General features: G+C 32.6%; 2 protein-coding genes across 2 annotated transcripts; one reads left to right on the forward strand and one right to left on the reverse strand.

Moving 5' to 3' along the window:
* Positions 1-1,282: 1,282 nt before the first annotated feature.
* On the reverse strand, positions 1,283-4,666 carry ncd (non-claret disjunctional). Its single transcript, XM_068773485.1, has 2 exons — positions 4,586-4,666; positions 1,283-4,075 (listed from the first exon to the last, which is right to left on the reverse strand). The coding sequence occupies exon 2, from the start codon at positions 4,073-4,075 to the stop codon at positions 2,186-2,188; it is 1,890 nt and encodes a 629-aa protein (XP_068629586.1). The 5' UTR covers positions 4,586-4,666; the 3' UTR covers positions 1,283-2,185.
* A 420-nt stretch (positions 4,667-5,086) lies between these two features.
* LOC137930229 (7SK snRNA methylphosphate capping enzyme bin3-like) lies at positions 5,087-11,019 on the forward strand. The gene is made up of 5 exons (XM_068773425.1): positions 5,087-6,400; positions 7,443-7,633; positions 8,123-8,481; positions 9,077-9,301; positions 10,277-11,019. The coding sequence occupies exons 1-5, from the start codon at positions 5,367-5,369 to the stop codon at positions 10,832-10,834; spliced, it is 2,367 nt and encodes a 788-aa protein (XP_068629526.1). The 5' UTR covers positions 5,087-5,366; the 3' UTR covers positions 10,835-11,019.
* The last annotated feature ends 9,051 nt before the right edge of the window (positions 11,020-20,070 follow it).

Below are 20,070 nucleotides of genomic sequence, written 5' to 3' on the forward strand. Positions count from 1 at the left end.
GACAACATTTATAAAAAATTTCAATTACATAAATAATACAAATAAAATCCACAACTAATTTGTATTCCAAACTTATAACAGAAAATAAAAGACGACTAACGCCATCTATCCGCCATTAATGAAAAATTGATTTGAATACGAATTGTAACACTTAATTTAAAATAATGACCAATATAAATATAAAACATTGATAAAACATTGTTTTAACGTAAAAATATTTACAGCTATTATTCCAAATCACCATAAAAAAAGTTAACCAATTTAACGTAAAATGTTAACTCCTCTATAAATTAACTCAACGATATCGTTTTTTACGCGTTTTAAAAGTTCAAATCCTTATATTTTAGTATTCACTTGAAACAGAAAACAAAAAAAATCTTATATTGCTTACCGTGCGAAATTAATCTTGTGGATATGGTAAAAACTTTATCCATTAAGAAATCAGGTTCAATAACCCTTTTTTAGATAAAGCTATCGCGAGTGCTATTTCTATAATGCATACATATTCACAGATATTGCACGTCAATTTTTTTACTTGAATTTAAAAACTAACTAAAAGAGTAGTAATATTTAATAACTTACATTGTTATAGCACTTGCGACCGTGAAAGGCACTTACGGCACCGTGACCAGCACTTGCGGCACCGTAACAGGCACTTGCAATACCATGACAGGCACTTGAGGCACCGAGACAGGCACTTGCGATATTGTAAGAGACTCTTGCGGCACTGTGACTGGCACTTTCGGGCACTGTGACAGGCACTTGCGGTATTGTAACAGGCTCTTGCGTATAATTTTTTGATCAGTTTGTTTTTGACAACAGACACTGCTTTTGTTAACAGATGTTATTATTGACAGACAGGCAGTGTTTTTAACAACAGGCATTGTTGGCAATAGACACTGTAGTCTAAAATATATGATCAAATAAATTAAGGACTTCTGATCTGATAGCAAATTCCGTAAAAAAGAATTGCTTTGATTTCAGGCACTTTTATTTGTGAGACCATAGAGTGCCTGCAACTTTAAGGAAATGAGAGGAGCACGACAGATGATTAAATTCAAACCATCTGAAATTTATTTAATTTTTTGTCTTGAGTGTTAATTTGCCTAATTTACATCTAGAGAGTGATTCCGCAGTATTCTAGGGATTCAATTTCGGGGCTGTCCTGCGCAACGTAAAATTAAAGAGTTAATGCGACGAAAATAAAAAAAATCAATTAAAATACGGCTTTATTCTGACATAACTATTAGATTATAAACAAAACTAGAAAGATATGCTTCTTCCATAGTTTACATCATACCATAACAATCATCAGAAAACTAAACTAATAATGAACTTTTAATGCCCATCATATATTTAACATTTCACATATTTAACAATTTCGGTCATATTAAGGTCAAATTTAGGACAATTATCGTCCAAATTAATCATATTTTAATAATTGTAATCGATAATTTTTATTATTTTTCACATGACTGTGCAGAGATCATAAATTTGATAGTTCCAAAATAAAATTGGCATGATTTAATGACTTCGACATTTTGTACTTCAAAAGGGCGTTATAAAGATTTTAAGGATATGTTTAATGAACTCATTAACATAATTTCTGTCCTGCAGTTTTATCTACACTCATACCTAAGACCATGCCAAATACCCATATTAAATACAGATAAATTTATTGTCTAGTTACAAGTTTTTAGATTGTTATGTTAATACTTCCTTAACACTATTTAATATTAGCTATGAGAACCATGCTAAACGTAAGTCCTAATCTCAAAATATGAAAGTATACTAAAAAAACTCAACATTAGTGCTAAATACCAGGTGGATTCAAATTATGAATAATGTTATTAAATAATAGAAATTTTTGTACAATCCTTTTGCTGTAATTCAGGATATGTCCATATCTTCCTCACATCCAGTTTCATATATATATGGATAATATTAAGATACAAAGAATTTTAGTACCAATAATTTTAGTTGATTCTTTTAAATTTATATTTTTTGCTTACAATAAGAACTTGCATTTGATTAAAAATATTATTTTCTTAATTCTTCTCCAATTTATGCCAAAAGTAAAGTGGAGTAATATTTCGGTATAAAAATGGGATATAGTTAGATTTAAAAGATGTTATGAGGAATGACATAAAATAATACATTGTTTATGTATAAACAAAATAATTGATTAAAAATTGTCAACCATTGTCAGATTTTTCTTTGCTTTAGTTGTACGGCAGCTATTAACTTTAGTAGCAAATCTTAAGGAGTTCAAAGTCTCACTGAAACATTCATCAAATTGGTTGATATTGACCAACATAAGTGTCTTGGAGTTGCCTCCAAGACTGGGCATTAACAGATGAGTTAATTTAGAATTTCTGTATGGTATGTGTGATTGGTTTGTTTGCAATGATAGAATTACTTTTGAGAGTTCAGATAATGATCTATTAATATGTTTAGTTTCATCCATTCTCTTTGTAGTTTTTCCACTCTCAGATCCAGCCAAATCTACCAAGTTCAAATTACTTGTGAATTTCTCTTTACGTTTGTCATTAAATGCTGATATTTTTATTTGTGCTACAGAATGTGACCTGGAACTTCGTTCGTTGTTAAGTGTCGCTGCAGTTTGTCTATTACGTTGGGCAAATATCAATAGTTTGATAAAGTCATGAGAACTCTTCACTTCTTCTTCTCTTAAATTGGATACATACACATCATTGCCTTTTGAATTAACCATTTTTATGTCATGACTTTCTTGATCTTTGTTAGAATCTAGCAAATCATAGATTACCTCATTGTATATTTCTAAAAAGGTTGCTTTAATAGTTAAATTCCAACCCATTCTTTTCAAATCTTCCATGCAAGTAAAAATCATGTCTATTGAACGTGGTATGATACCATAATTCTCTCTTCCAGAACCTCCCTCCATTGTGTAAGTTTTACCCGAACCAGTCTGGCCATATGCAAATATGCACACATTGTAACCATCTAGAGCTGACTGCACCATTGATGATACTTCCAAAAATACATCTTCTTGTGAAGAATGTGGAGTGAAAATTCCATCAAATGTGAAAGAGTGTAGTGATTTCCCTTTTCGAGCTGAACTCAACAATTCAATTTTTTCCACCTCTATGGAGCAAGCATCTAGCACATTTAAGTTAAAGAGAGGCTTAGATGATTCTGATTGAAGTGGAGGTCTTACTCTACAATAAACACGAATATTTCCTTTGAGATCTTGGACTGTATTCCTTAAATCTCTTTGGTCCTTGTACATACCAGCTAATATATTTTGTAAAGCCTCATAATCACATTTATATTTTGAAATAACTTCTTGGGCTTCTTTATAATCTATTTTTAGATTATCATATTCTGAGGACACTTTTTTCAAATCTTCAGAAAGTACTTTTAAGGCTTCATGTTCCACTTGTAAACTTTTATGACGTCTGGATAAATCATTAAATTCTGTGCTCAATTTGTCAAAATCAATTGTTTTTTGTTTAAGGCTTGTTGTAACCTCGTCTAATATTTTAGTCTTATGGTGCAGTTCTTCATTTTCATGTTTTGTTATTTCATAATCTATTTTGATACTTTGTAATTCTGTTGTTCTTTCTTTCAAATCTTTATGGGCATTTAGTAATTTCTCTTTCAACATGTCTTTTTCAGTATTACTATTATGCCAAGTTTCTTTAATTTTTTCATAGTCATCTGTTACTTCTACATGCTTATCTTTTAAATCATTATACTCAGACTTAATCACTTTATGCTTTTCCAGTAAGTCATTAAACCTAGCTTTATAATCATATGGCGGAATTTTCGGTGCTACAATTGGCCTTTTCTCTACCCTAGCAGCTTTTGCAGGTGCTGCTGCAGCAGAAGGAACAGTAGCAGATCTCTTTAGTCTTGGAGCAGGCACTGTAACTGAAGGCCCGTTTTTTATAGGTTTTGTATGATTTAAGATGAGACTTTTTTTATCAGCATCACTTAAGCTACTGGGCAAAGTCCTGCATATTGATCTCCCATTCGGGAATCCAGGTCTGTTCTCTTTAGTAGCAGATGGTAATTTTGGAATTCTTGACATCTGAAATTTAAAGCTTTAAATTAAAACAAACTTTTCTGAAATAGGTTAATAAGTAAGCATGAGAAAAAAATAATCAAATATTAATTTGTTTAAAATGTATTCAAACAGATAATTAATGAAGTGAGGCCTGCTTTGTTAATGTTTTTCATACTGTAAAATCTTAAAATTGGTAATAATTTACATTTTCATCTATTCTTGAAAAGCTGTAAAACTTTCTCCAAAGATCTTCTTTACAACCTCTGCATGTAAGTGATATATAATCAACTTTTTTAAGAGAATATAGATGTTTATAAAAAATAATAAACATATTAAAACCATTAATTACTATGATCATTTATAAACACGCTTAATTTAGACAATTTCAACTTCCTACAAAAATTACAATTTATTTCAACTGCTTTTTTACCTTGGAAGAAGCCTTTTAGCTTTATATACAAGTAACATATACTTTAACATAAAAAAGTTTAGAACGGTTTTATGACAACATCAATATGGAAAAATATACACTACCTTCTAATTCAATAATACAAACACCATTTAACAGAACACAGAGACAGTAAAATCATCTAATCGTTTGTCAAGACAAACGGCTACCTACAATTCAAATTTAAAATATTTACGCTTCTTTAGGGTTGCAAGTTCTTACGTTTTAAACAAATTTATCCGAAGATAGGCGCAATATCCTACAATATATGCAAAATTTAAAACAAATTACGTAATTTACATAATATTTTTTAGTATTGTATTGGTCTAATTGTTAATTTATTTTTTATTTGTTAAATTATTCTACTAAAAATATATGTATGTACTATTCGATTTAATTAATACCATTTCGCCACAATAATCAATAAACGGTGTTATGTATAAAAATTAATATATTTATGCATTTATATTTTTATACATATGTTATTAATCTTATGTTATATTACTTAATCTTATTAGCAATCTTGGATGAGTTAGCAATGGCAACATTTAATATTGTCAAATTGCCATTTTTCCTAATCAGTTCTGTGTTTGTGGTGTGGTGGATGCAATAAGAAGCATATTGTGTCGCTGTATACATTAGTGAAGATTAAGTAAATTTTTAAGTCAAGTTATTTGGAAAGTATCTGTAAAATATTAGTGTTTAATTTACTTATTTCTGCATTATAACTGTCTTTGTTAGACCCTGTTTATCACCATTAGCGGATGTCCTTGTAGATTTTATGAGATCTGAAGTGGCGGTAAATTTAATTTGTTTTTCAATGCTCTCATTATAACACGTAATGCTCTTTCAAATAAAATATTAATAATGGAAAATAATGAAGAGAGCGCGCCCAGTAATGAAAATAAAAGTGATGCTGATAATATAGTGAACGAGGCGGGAGACATTTCTGATACAGATGCGGCGGATGTGAGTGAAACATCTGTTAACGTGTCCATAGCCTCAGCGCAAGAAGATGTAAACTCTATAAAAGAAGGAGAACTTATTGGACCCGGAGGATCGAAGAAACCAAAGAAGAAATCTCGTCATGGCAAGAAGAGTCATGTGACAACAAAGGATAATGTTGACAGAAGCACTGTACGACGAGTACATTACACAGGAACAAAATTTAAACAATTTCGGAAAAGGGCGCAAAGTTTCCCCTCAATTTCCAAATTTTTTCTGCCGTACAAAAGACCGCGTAAAGAAGCATTTATTCCACCAACGAAATTTCTGCTGGGTGGTAATATTTCAGACCCTCTGAATTTGAATAGTTTACAAGATGAGGATGTGAATAGAGCAATGAATGCCGTTACTCCAGAATCATCGCCGTTACCTACACCTCCCAGACATAAAGCCAAAATAGATGTGATCATTCCTCCGAATATTAGAGACCCATTAAATTTGATGGAGCCATTGGATAATGAGGAGTATGAAAAAAGGTTGGAGATGCAGCAACGAAGACCAAGGAAACGGGCTAGAATTAGACGTCGTACTACTGATAACACTACACCATCAATAGAGGTTGCTGTAGAGAAAGTAGAAAATATTAAAGAACCACCTGTACAAGACCCATCAACTTCTAAATCCAGAAAGAGATCATGTAGCGATAGTGAGAACACATTACAGAAGGGGAAAGATGGCAAAAAGTTGAGACGTATGGACTCTTTAGACAAAATAGTCAGTCCTGTAGTTCCTCAGCCTGGAGCTTGGATGAGGGCTAGACCACAGCAGCATCCTGTACAGCCCGAACGAAGGACATCACCACATCGTACTAAACCAAAAAGTGATAATGAAAAAGCACAGAAGTTGCCAGTATTCCATCCAAAAAATTCCCGATATCAATATGGAAATTATGATAGGTAAAATTCCTAATTTCTTATAGTATCATTATTCAGTAAAACTAGTTTCACTTTATATTTCATAAATTTTATTATAAGAGATAGGTAATAGATATGTTTATTTTTATATACTTTATATAGAATAAGGAAAAAGCAGGGCATTCAGTTGATGGCAAGTGATATGTAGACTATAACTATGACTACATAACAATCTGTGCTATAAGATGTTGTTATGTTGTTGTACAATGTCCTTTACAAATCTGTATCTTAAAATATAAGAGGGTATGTGTAATAAGATCATTAATTTTACTGGCTACTACTGACTCCAATTGGAACAAAATAAATTCTCTGAATGACTATTTCTGTATGTGCTGCAGTGTTTCCCATGGCAGGATAACTCTAGAAAACATATAACAAGATATTTTGCACACCACATGTATTCAAATTCATTATTACAAATGTGTACAAAACTGAACTCTAAATGTCAGATTTTGTACTTTGTATTTGCCTAAGAAATATACTAATGAGACTCCTCAGGATTAACATGAAAAGATTATATGGCAATACCTAGTATTTATTAATTTGTCTAATATGTCAAACCACAGAATATTAGAATTGAGTAAAGGAAACTGCTTAGTAATAATTTATATATTAGAGTTTGCTAATTCGCTACTAAATATTATAAAAAAAAATATTTATGGAGGGGATGGGACAGGAATTTTAAATATGCATTTATTTTGATCCTTAGTAGCAATGGGATTAATAGATTTACTAAAACAATGTTTATGTAACGTGAATGTTATACTTTCCTGCTATATTCTGGTAATAAAAAATTCAAAAAATATTGCTGTAAAATATTAATAAAATTTTTTTAAAAAAATTATTTTAAATTATAAAGATTTAACAGGTTACATTTTAAAGTTATGGTAATTATTTACTTAAAACAAATTTGTATGACATTGTTTAATGTTGATCAGTCCTGTTTGTGAATGATAGAGTAGCCATGTTTGTAAGATATAAATGTATTCAATAGCTTTTAACAATTAAAATATTTGCTTTCCAGATATTATGGATACCGCAACTTGAATGCCATGATGGACATCAGATTGCAAGTATTTGAGATGCACAGGCATTTATTTCAGAACAAAGATGTGTTGGATATTGGATGTAATGTTGGTCACATATCTATAGCTGTGGGACGTACCCTTGGTGCTAGATCTGTTGTTGGCATTGATATAGACCATATGCTAATTGGTACATAATTCATCTATTTAAAATATCATTCAAGTCTATTATCACTAAGTTGTACTCAGTTTATTAATAACTATCTTTTACTTAAGAAAACTGTACAAAATAATACATATCTCTTAACACAAAATGTGAAACTCTTGATTTCGTAGATGCTTGCTTTGCTGCCTTGTTGCATTATGTGCTGTACATTTTCTGAATATAAACCATCTTGTAATTTTTTAATACAACCACTTTTTCAAGATGTTCAATAAATAAAAGGCAAAAGCTTTGCCAATCTCAACATACATTATCATTGCTAGAAGTAGTTTTGATATAACTATTTTTAATTTTTTTGCATCTCATAATATGATATAAGCAGTAAGTTGAAAATTTATGATTATACATGTGATTATATACATATATATACTTATATAATCATGTACATATATATTCATAAATAATTATATACATATAATATTCAAATTTATGATCATAAATAATATATAATTTCAGGAAGAGCAAGAAGGAATTTAAAAGCATTTATACCAGTTCCATCAGAAGTACCAAAGATAGAAGAAGAAAAGAAACATGAGATTGAAGAGGATAAAAAGATTGATTGTGAAAAATTTAAGGAAGAAAAGTGTGACCCATGTATTTCTGGCGACCAGAAGGAGGATAAGGGAGATGATAGTAAAAAACCATTGCCGGGAAGGAAAATCAGGAAGCCACGAAAGAATAGGAAAGCTTTGAACAAGCAAGATCAGGGTCAATGTTTCTTTCCAATGTCAATGTCGTTATTGTATGGACCGCTTGGTAGCACATCAACTGAAGTATCACCTCCCACATTTCCATACAATATAACATTTAAACAGGTAATAATACCTCATTATAATCCTCTATATAGTGGAATTATTCATTCAATATTTAAAACACTAAGAAAACATTTAAAAATTGCATAAATTTTTTATGAACAAACCTTTTTGTTTGATACACTTGAAAGTGGTAAAACCAGCAGGTTCTAGGGCCTAATAAGCTATTCTTTGACTACTCTTGTATCTAATATTTAGCCGGCCAAAAACTTATTTACTCTCTAATTAAACCCAGTTTTTAGTTAATAAGAATTATGGAGTGGCCAAATATATATTCAATATAATAATTACATATCTTCTCAGCAAGAGTGGCACTTCTTTTATATTCTTAAATCCGCCATACAGCCATTTGCATATCAAAATCTATATTATTATCTCTAATTATTAAACATTTTGTGTGGTGTCATGAATAATGGTATAATAACTGCTCTACTACTTAATTTCTTTTAAGGTATTTGTCAATATATACTTTGAATAAGTTAATATGATATATTAAAGTGAATTAATAAAAACTTTTGTGTCCGTAAATTAGCATGTTTGATTTTAATTTGTTTAAATAGTTCTTCTTTGTATATTTCTTTTTTGTAAAATTTTCCAGTGCAACTATGTCCCTCGGGAGGATTTAACAATCGGCTCGGGAATAGAAGGTCCTCAGTTTGATTTAATATTATGCTTGTCTACAACGAAATGGCTACATCTAAACTGGGGTGACGCCGGTCTGAAGCGTGCTTTTCGTCGCATGTTTGCTGACCTGCGCCCTGGAGGGAAATTGGTACTTGAGGCGCAAAATTGGGCCAGTTATAAGAAGAAGAAACGTTTAACGGTAATCTGCTAATTACTATTAGCCTTAACATATAGTCTTATTCTTGTTGTATAGTGGGACGACGGCTGCTGTAGTCGAATGTTTCTCGATTTGCGTCCACGAGCCGGTAGAGGCGGCGTGGGACATTAGGAGGATTGATGACATAGTGAAGGTCGCGGAAAGTCACGGGATACGAGCAGCGTTAAACGGATTATTGTGGCGATTTTTGAGGGAGAGCAATGTTTTGCTGTGAGCGTCCTATCGGCTGACATGATAATGTAGATGATGGTATCTGATTATGTCACCTTCAAGTCATCTATGGATCATAGTGAAATGGAATATAATAAACGATTTTTCTTTAAACATTTACTTATAAACTCTCTTACGATGGGCGTTAATAAGCTAACATGTTGAAGATTTTTTAAGCAATGTAGGTTTTGAAAAACCTTTTCTTGTTATTTATATCAAAAGTGTCATTGTTTAAGACTTTATTGTAAATATTCATTATTATATATGTGTCATAATCAAAAGTCAATAATATAAAATTATTAGCAATTTCCTAGAATAGAATAGTTTTTAACTAAATGATTTCTAAAACAATAATATTTATATTCACGCATAAATTCATGAAAATATAAACATATTTCTGTAACTGAACTCTCAGATAACTACTGCATAAACTGTAAACCTAAAAGTAAGTCTTTAGGCTAGAGTTTGACAAATTGTATTCATGATGATTTACTTGTGATAGGTTTCTGAAGTACGCACAGCACTTTTATTTGCGTTTTGATTTTAAAGATGCTATAGCAAGTATAATTACTGGACTAATGAATTACATTTAAGTGTAAAGGTGATAAGCGTGAATATGTTGTCAGGCAATTTATTATAAAATCATGTTGTCATGAGCGCCCACCTTTATTTATCGTTTTGTAAATACCTTATTAAACTAACCATCGGTATTAAAAACGTTACTCAAAGATTTCTTTCTTATTTCAGCCTACAATATACGAAAACTTTAATTCCATCGAGCTCTTCCCCAACAAATTCCGAGAGTATCTGCTGTCTGCGGAGGTTGGATTCAGTAAATGCTGCGTGCTTGGTGTGCCGCAGCACGCGAGCAAGGGTTTTCGTCGCCCTATTCAGCTGTTCGTTAAGGGCGACTTTACACCGAGTAAGGCGAGTTGGTCGGACGCGCACGCACCGTCTTCTCACCATAAGCCGGAGGCGGAGCCAGTTCGGCGTACGGTATACGCGCCAGTCGCGCCCGCGTACCGTCCGAGCGACGACGCGCCCTCTTGCGGGGCCGCTACGCCCTACTCACCAAATTTGGACTGTTGCGCTGACGATTCTCCATTTTATAACCCACGCAGCGATTCATACGCCCCTTCATATCAACCGCCAAGGCCAACTGTGTACGCCACTATTCCGTCTCCGCTAGGCAGCGCGTCTCCAGCGGCGTCTCCTGCCGCCTCCCCTGCCCCGCATGCCTCCCCAGCCCCCGACCAGATGTCGGCGCGTGTGTTTCTCGCCCCAGAGCGTCTGCACGACGACTAAGAGAAACGAATACTTATTTTTGTAAATATTTTTTAGTTTCCATAAGGATTATGTTTCGATAGGCTGAAAATATTTTATAAAATTATACTCGGTAACGTATTACGTATGTGTTTTATTTTTGTATCTTTCCTTTTACATGTTGATACTTTAATGAAATAAAGTTTATCTTAAAATCGGCGTGTGCAGATATTTGTTTCTTTTTCAAAATTATGAAATTTCGCTTTTATTGCTGATTGCGTAAATATAATTTTATAAATTATAAGAATGATATTTATGGTCTGTGATACACCACTAAAATGCTCGAACCGAGTAAGTTTCTTGTAGTGGCTTGAATTACTTTTACAAGTTCATAATTTCGTATCGAATATATCGTTTCTAATGATACTATTCACACTCTCTTGTCGTATATATTTGTAAAAACGGTACATAATCGTATTGTAGTTACACATACAGTTACAAACTTATCTTTAATTACAGAGGTTAGTACAAATAAAAGTAAGTATTCCGAAACTTGGAAGATTTTTTGCATGCAGTATCAAATTCCTACAAAAGTAAATTATGCCAAAGTATTTATTAATTTGCGTCTGTTAAAACGTTTTCCTTTTATAATTAATATAAAAAAAACTACAATAACAATATGTACCCTGCGAGCAAACGAGAGAAGTGATGGGCGAAGGTTGTCGTCGCCCATCATTAAGGCGATGCTTTCCGTATCTATTTTCATTTTAGTCAACTTTTCCAGGGCACTGCGCATCCCTGCATGTGCGGGACAATAGGCCACAAGGTGGACCACGGTCTGGTCCACGCCCGATAAGAGCATGCTTGTGATCACCTCTAAAGAACCTTTCAGGCCCAACAGCCATCGGTTGATGCCATGATCGACGTGCCCCGCCTACTGCTTCACCTTGGGTCTTCTCAATTCTAATTCGTTCTCGCAATGAAATTCCGCGCATAACTTTCTCCGTTATTCTTTGAGTGACCTTGAGCTTTCTTACAAGGGCCATAGTAAGCGATCACTTCTCGGTTCCGTAAGTTATCACCGGCAACATAGTATATGTTGTGGTCTAAAACGTTGGTCATTTAGAATTTTGAACAAAGAAATATTTTTGAGTTTCCTGAACGGGTAGCGTTCGGGTTTGATTCGGCTAGAGATCTCTTTCTCGAAGTTGGACTTACATATTTCTGTTTACTATTTAATAATTATTATGTAAAGCAAGATTATATCGTAATAGGAAATTACGCGAGGTCATAATAAGGATCATTAAAAATTAAACTGAGTAATAATTCGTCAAGTTTGTACAAACTCGTACGAATTAAACAACTTTGTCTACCTGGGTACATAGTAATAGGCTTGGATTATAATAGTACTGTAAAAAATTACGCCTTTTTATGAAAGTTTGTGATATACCAAAAGATTAATGTTGACTCTAAATATTTATTTTGTACACAAGATACCTTTATTCTAGTAATTAGTTATATTTTCCTAATAAAAGTATTAACATTAATTTTGTAAAACATCTAGTTACAAAACATACAAAAATCAGAATTTATTTGCTTTATACCACAAAGCGTCTGCCGAAGCTATAGATACTTAGAGCGTCCTTACCTTAAAAGAGGTCGTGAGCTAGGCGCCCTCTGCGCTCTGTCGCTTTGTACCCGTGGAGTGCCACTTGGGCAATAGTGAGTTTGGCCCTAAAAAATTATTTTGAGTTAAAATGAGACAAAATCTTCATTGTGATCAAAATTGTACAAAGTGAGCCTCAGTTTTGTTCTCTACAGTTAAATCACGTAACATATATGACATATACACATATCCGTTGCAGAAAAGCAATTCAGTTATTGCATTAGTCGGAAATTCCAGGATGCGTTTCGGTCTCCGCAGGGTGTGATATGAATTTCTAACAGTATCAGTTTTCAAGTGCAAGTCACGGGTTGATGTGGTTGAAGGCATAGCCGAAGTGTTTGACGCCTTTTTAAATAATTGGGCTAACATATGTGAATGACACGCGGTGGGCTGGGTTTGTTTACCACAATATTTAAGGCTAACAGCGATTCTACAGATATCAGGTCTGAATATAAGAAACGCTATCTTTGAGCTATAATTTAGCTAGAATTACGATATCAATACATCTTGCGTTTCTCTTTACGTGAAGAGTTCTTCACCGAAAGAGTCCACAGCGGATCGACGTTATGTCGGCCTCCTACCGCGTATTTTCCCTTGATGCCTTACAATTCGAAACATTTTAGACGAAGCCCGCAACGGCTATATTCGCAAAAAAAGAGATGCACTTTGATACTCTTTATTGTACACGCAATACAAGTAAGAAAAACTTAGAGTTGTAATAATATAAATAATTTGTGTGATGATTCCTCTCAGGCAACCATAATATGGAGCAGAAGAAGTAAAATTACCGGGCAGTCGACGTGTACACTGTGCGAGATTATTAAGAATATGAGAAATGCACTCTAAACCACAAATAAATTCATACGTATGTTTACTAATATTTGTACATAGATTTCTTTAAATAAATGCTTTAATGTATTAATAAGTTTTGATAAATACTTTAAAATCATCTTCATATCAGCTGATAGACGTTCTCATGGCCATCTTCGGGGGAGACCAAGGTCTGCTGGACCTTGACCTCCCCCGAAGATGGCCACGATGACTGTTTTTGCGCTGCTCGTATCCTGCGATTTCCTGCAACCTCGAATATGTCATCGATCAGAGTAGTGAGTGGCCTGCCCAACAATAATAAAAAAAAAATGAAATCAAATTGGTGGAGTTCGCACCTGCCTGAGAGAGACAAAAATAGAAAGAGAAAACAATAAATAAATGAAAAATATATTTTTTAATAAATGACTATGCGTATGTTAATTTAATGGATCTTTGTGTTAAAAATTGGAAGTATATACCAATGTAAGGTATTGTATAGACAGCTGCAGATGGCGAAATTTTTAATTTTCCAAAAATTGTAAACAACAAATATGTGCAGGAAAACCCTGCTCACATATTTTATATAAAAGTGATACAGGTGTTTCAAGTTGTAAGCCGAGCCGTTTTAAAAGAAACCTCATATTCCATGTAAGTTACTAATGGAGTGGCTCTCGGCGGAGTGAGCGTTGTGCCATGAATACTAATATCATGCGTTCAACTTGGCAAGTAAATAAAACGTATGTTTTTACTTAATTGTATTACGTTTTGCAGTAGAATATTTCATTGAAACAAATCAATAACAATATGGTTATGATTTAGTTTACTGTTACGTGTCCCATACGTGTTTTGTAAAAAAAAAATGTCTAGCGACATTATGTGCGAATATTAAACCGCCCGCTTCATACAAATAGCTGTTTTCTGAAAATATTTCTCGGCAGATACGAAAAAACATTAAACGTGTTCATGTTTTTTGTATTATATATTTGAATAAAATAAAAGCGGCTTTAAATATTCTTTACATGCACGTTTTATTCTCATTCATTCTTCAAATTACATATTTTTTTTAGCAGAAAGAACTTGGATTTAGGTGTTTGTTGACAAAAACTTAATTACCCATTTCTTCAGTACTTTTTTTCTGACGTTATTTCAAAAATTAAAAAACTTAGTGTGTTCTAATAATATTATGATATTTAAAATAAGAAAAAGCGCTGATATTAAATCGAATGCACATTTGGAGAACGACCAAACATTATGAATTATGACAAGTATAAAATAAAAAATTTAAATCTTTGACTCATAAAGTAATTCACGGATTTTAACCCGTAATAAAGTTGTGTTACATATTTGTATTGATGTAACCATGTAATATACATAAAATATGTACAAAACAGAGTGAAAACACTGTGATAGTGAACAAAATAACACATTAATGTATATTATAACTTCACCTCCCCTGCAGACGCGGCGTGGTTAGGTTGCTCTCGAGGTGGACCAACGACATTCCAGCTAGTGGAAGTCGCGTGATGCGGGCAGCGCAGGACCTGTCATTGTGGCGCTCTTTGAGGGAAGCCTACGCTTTGCAAGAGGCACCTATCGATTGACATGATGATAATAATACAAGTTTTATAAGTAAATAATAAATTAATTGATATTATTGTTACTCTCTGGCAAACAATCATTTTTACTGTTACGTGACCCAATGTGACCGATTATTTATTATAACGGTTCGAGCCTAGTTATTGTATGGCCTTTGCCTAAAATTATACATTGAAATAAACATGTTGATATTTAAATATCATGGTATTAAGTAGTGTGAAATGTATTTTAAATTAGATACTTGAGTTAATAGACGTAGTATTGTACTAAGTTTAACGTACTCGTTAAGTTATTGTGTTTGATAAATAAATAAAATTTTAGTAGTGTTTCATTTTGAATAGTATCGTTGTTTAAATTATCATTCTTTCCCCCTGCCCTGCACTAAGTCATATTTTAAAAGTCTGATCAAAACTTAATGTTTATTGTATAATTATTGAAATTTCAACTTTATTCTGTCATAAAATTTACTTGCAACTAAATTACGCCTTGTAACATTTTTTTGGAAAATATTATTTCCATGGTATAAATTTAGCTTCACTAGGTTTGTGGTGATAGAAAGTAGAAGACAGAAGAGGTCGTCTCGTGTAACCATTCATCTATCTACTTAAACATATAAGACATTTTTTTCTCAAAAATTAACATTTATTAATTTTATACATGGTATTAGATGTAAAATCTTTAAAGAAGTGAATGAAATGACAGCCGAAAGCTTTAAAGCCTTTACCCCTATTTTTAATCTAAATTCTCCATCGGAATACCACAATATAATAATACAATTGTCAATATAAATTTAGCAGAGACAGACTGTAAATATCTTATTAATTTCTAATACATAATAATCCGAATTTTGAGAACACTTTTTCTAACTTTATCATCATTGGTTTGGTTATTATTTCTGGATTTCATTTTCTTTGGATATTGCATAGGACGGTTGGATTGAATTCGGCGCACCTCACGTTAATTGACAGCAAATAAGCTAGACATCTACTGCTAAAAAGTTTTGACATTTATAACCAATCTCCCTGTAAATTGTATATTATGCTTCACAATATTAACTTAAAAGAACTTTGTCGATTAAACGCAAGGTACCCGTGAAAACACCGAGCCTTTTCGTGTAATTTTGTTATTATAATAGTAAGGGTCACGGTTAGTCGCCAGCAGATTGATTGCGGCATCTGGTACCATGGATACTAGGGAGAACCGTGGCTTTTATAAATAGAGATGCAAGTATCGTGGTTACACTGCAAAGTAATTTTATTATGTACGTCGTATAATGTTCCCAGATCTAGCTACAAACTCATCGATATCTCATAGTGTAATTTATTTTTATTTACTTACATAATAATTTTCCTAACAACTTTTTCATTCAATAGGTCCATTTCATTTTATTACAGTCCCAGCAATGAAATCCAGTTTATTGATACACTTTAAATTTGATTAGGATTCTACCCAAATTTTTTTTAGAACACACTATTCCGAAAATAATAGTAAAAGTTTAAAAATTAAAGTGTCATTTTTTTGAATTATATTCCTACAATACTCGACATATTTGTCCTGTTGTTTTTAATAAAATTAAGACTTATTAACTACGTCAAATTCCTTTTGTGCCTTTATGTTATTAAAATTGGACTACAATTTTTATACATTAGATTTAAATTTGTGTTGATAAACTAATTTTAAGTTTTCTTTTTTCAGATATCTTTTCTGTTTAATATAAACAGCTTATGCTAATGCGGGGTAAAAATTTACATCACAATTTTCTAAATTTAGCGCAATTGTCCACGGTGCATATTTATGAAGTATTTATATAAGTTTAATGTGATTATTTACATCATGTGTATATGTCATAATATAATGTCTTTTCGTTCTTTATAAATAAAATCATCGATACCTACGATAAGTCACGTTACCTTGTAGACGGCCACTGCAAGGAATAAGCCTCTTAAAAGGTATCTAAGAAGCCATAATCGCCATGCTTGACAGGAGGATTGGCGATCGCAGTGTGGTATTATAGTTCGCAGAGGACGCTGCTAGTCATTCTCTGGAAATTTGTTTGCGAGCAGTGGCAATTTTAAATAATAAATGCACAAAGTTTGAATTATATTAAATTGCATTCCGGGAAGAGAACGCGACTTATGATCGCAGATCTCAGTCTTGTACTGCTGAGCTACCACTGCTCTACGATAAGTATTCTTTGAAAATTAAAGGATTTTTTATCAGACATTAAAATAATATATTTTATCAACGGAGAGGAAAACATGTTTTTTTTATTTCGCGAATGTTAAAATTAATGGCAGTTTTCACCCGGGTCGTGCTCACGCATGAAACTGAACGACATAGACATATTCCGGTGTTGGACGACTTTTTACTTTATTTCCTACGATAACCATCGAGCGGGTTATGTTATATTAACTTTTTAAAATATCCGTATTGATATAAAAAGTAATATACCTGCCACTAAGAGTATTTCGTTTTAGTTTGCAATTTAGTTTAAACTAGCATGACAAGTATTTTACGTGGAATTTTGCTTTGTGTTTTCCGTGAAGCTACCTAAGGTAGGTAATTAAGCTGTCGAAGATTTAATTTTACTATGAGCTATATACATTTTGGTGTTTTATACTTTTTATACTTATTGGAACGTCTGTCATATTTATATTAATTATTCATTCTATTAAAAATGCTTAAAATGTAAATACTTTTTTTTACTTTAAGTGAATTACACTACACTATGTACGGTATTTATAGGGTATTAACTTCCTATACTTACCTATTTGATTCGTTCGAATTATTAAGAAAATTTAGTTTTTCCGCACTTTAATACGCACCGTGTAATACGCACTTGATCTCCGCGATTCAGTCATTATACAATAAATATAATTTAAACAAATTAAATTCATATTTTTACAATGTATATGAGTAATCCCACCGCTGAACCTTTTAAAACTGCTTTATAACAATAATGCGTACGTTTGGAAAAACCATTCATTTATAATTGTATTTCGACTTACAGTACCGCTACCCTTAATAACTAAAATATATAATAAAAACATAAATTATGTTATCTACAAGATTTAAAAATTACGTAACTAAAATGTCCTATTACGTATTTATTACAAAACAATATGAAATGTATCTTAAACTATTTGCTCGAAAATTATTTGTATCGGACGAATTGTATCATCAGCTATATAGAAGCCCCGCGACACATTTTCTTTAAAGTGGTGACGAAAATTATCATCAAAATCGTCAAACATCGCTATAATGACAAGTTTAGCGCTGCCCGCATCCAGCGCCATCCATCCATCTCGTGACCTGAGTCGATATCGTCGGTCCACTTAGTGGGAAGCCTGTTTACGTAGCGTCTACCGGCTAGTGATCGTCACTCAAGAAAGTTTCGGCCCCAATATCCGTCGGTTGCACAAGCGATGCGGTCCGCCTACAGCCACTACAGACGAGAAATTCTTCAAGCTAAGTCGACTTTGCTTCTACGCCTCTCCTCATTTGTCATTTGATATCGTAGCAAAGTTCCGAGTATAGCCCTCCACATAAAAATATTGTACGTTAGTTAAATAGTTTCACAGAAACGGCGATGAATAAAGTAATTTTTTTTTATTTACAGACAAGATTGAATCCGAACTTAAGATCTTGCAGTAAAACATTAAGTTTTTCTTATAGTTTAGACTCGACGATAGTGTTATTATTGTGAATGCATCATGTGTACACATGTTTACAAAATAATCTCTCGCATTTTGGAACATTAAAAAACGATTATTGGGCATGCAAATCTACGAATAGAACTTATGAATTTAACTTTACTAGGCGGTAATGTTAAAGTAAATAAATAAGGGCATAGATGGTTTGGCAACGTTTAAAAGCTTATCTTCCTGTCACAGAAGCGTAAAAATAGGTTAACAGGTCGGCATAACGATGCGTTGAAAGCGAGTAGGCGATACGCGTGCTTACATGCAGCGCTTAGCAATAATAACTTCACTTGACAATGTAAACGTTAATTTGCTTAATGATCCGCAATATATTTTTTGCCGAAGTTTTATTTTCTTTCATTTTACCCGTAATATCGACATTGCCGGATACTGTCTGAGTACGATCGTGCCTTTTATACCATAAAGAGAAAGTTTGCAACCTAGTGGAAATCCTGAACTAACAAGAGAATCTGCGACTTCAACCCTATGATTCTGGTCATAATTATGGCTAGAGTATTATTAGTAATATCTACAGGTCAAAATTACTATAAGTTTTAAAAATTAATAATGCAATTAAAAACACGATTTCAATTTCTTCACAATATACATGAAAGGTTTTTGAAATCTCCAGAGAATCTGATACTAAAAATGCCGGCGCATTCTTTTTTGTTTATGGCCAAATCTTTTACCACACTGACCGTTCGGTTTTGGAATGATTTACCGCTGAATATAAGACGAGCTAAGTTAATATCTTTTTTTAAGAATATGGTCTAGTTAATACTTCTTATATCTACTAGACCAATGCTTATTTATCCCGTAATACATTTTTTTCCTTCTCTGTTTCTTTATTCTTTCTGAGGCAAGTGCGATCCAAGTTGGTTTCAAGTTTATATTATTGTATATCACAAAATGTATTATATCGTAACATGTTTTATACCATATTTGTTTTAAGTAATATACACATGTTTATGTATGTGTATGCATGTTTTATACACGTTAACTACCCGTTATTTATACTTCTGTTTCCATACTATGGTTGTCTGGAAGAAATTACCTAGGGTGATAAGACCGTCCATTGTAAATTTTTGTTTACTATTATGAAACAATGTATATATTTTCTAACGTGTACAATAAAGAATATTGAATTAAATCTCCTACTTAGAACAAACAGAAGTAAAAGACGTAGAGATAGGTATATATCATATTTTCTCAGTATTAATAACAGTTATAAAATTTTAGAGACGCCGACCACCCACAGCCGAGTAATTAATGTAGATAAATTAAGCAAGGCTGAATATTAATATCCCCAAGACGTAATCACGATTAATACCTGACCTCATTGTCAGTTTCGATCTACGATGTCATAATCGTACAGTATATTGTCTACAAAACTATCTAGCTAACTTAAATTGTAACAATAGGACAATGGAACGTTAACAAAGTTCCTGTGCTAATTCGGTCTACAATAGATGTTTAAAATTTACTTAGAGAATCTATGCAGTAAA

This window comes from Battus philenor, unplaced genomic scaffold (genome assembly GCF_028537555.1).
Source record: "Battus philenor isolate CCGP_79_NKW_IND1 unplaced genomic scaffold, ilBatPhil1.0.hap1 SCAF_6, whole genome shotgun sequence".
NCBI lineage: Eukaryota > Metazoa > Arthropoda > Insecta > Lepidoptera > Papilionidae > Battus > Battus philenor.

Bases quoted from the DNA above. Each gene is read 5' to 3' on its own strand.
- ncd (XM_068773485.1), bottom strand. From the start codon at position 4,075: ATGTCAAGAATTCCAAAATTACCATCTGCTACTAAAGAGAACAGACCT.
- LOC137930229 (XM_068773425.1), top strand. From the start codon at position 5,367: ATGGAAAATAATGAAGAGAGCGCGCCCAGTAATGAAAATAAAAGTGAT. The intron at 8,482-9,076 runs GTAATAATACCT...AAAATTTTCCAG, and splicing joins ACAATATAACATTTAAACAG to TGCAACTATGTCCCTCGGGA. The intron at 9,302-10,276 runs GTAATCTGCTAA...TTCTTATTTCAG, and splicing joins AGAAGAAGAAACGTTTAACG to CCTACAATATACGAAAACTT.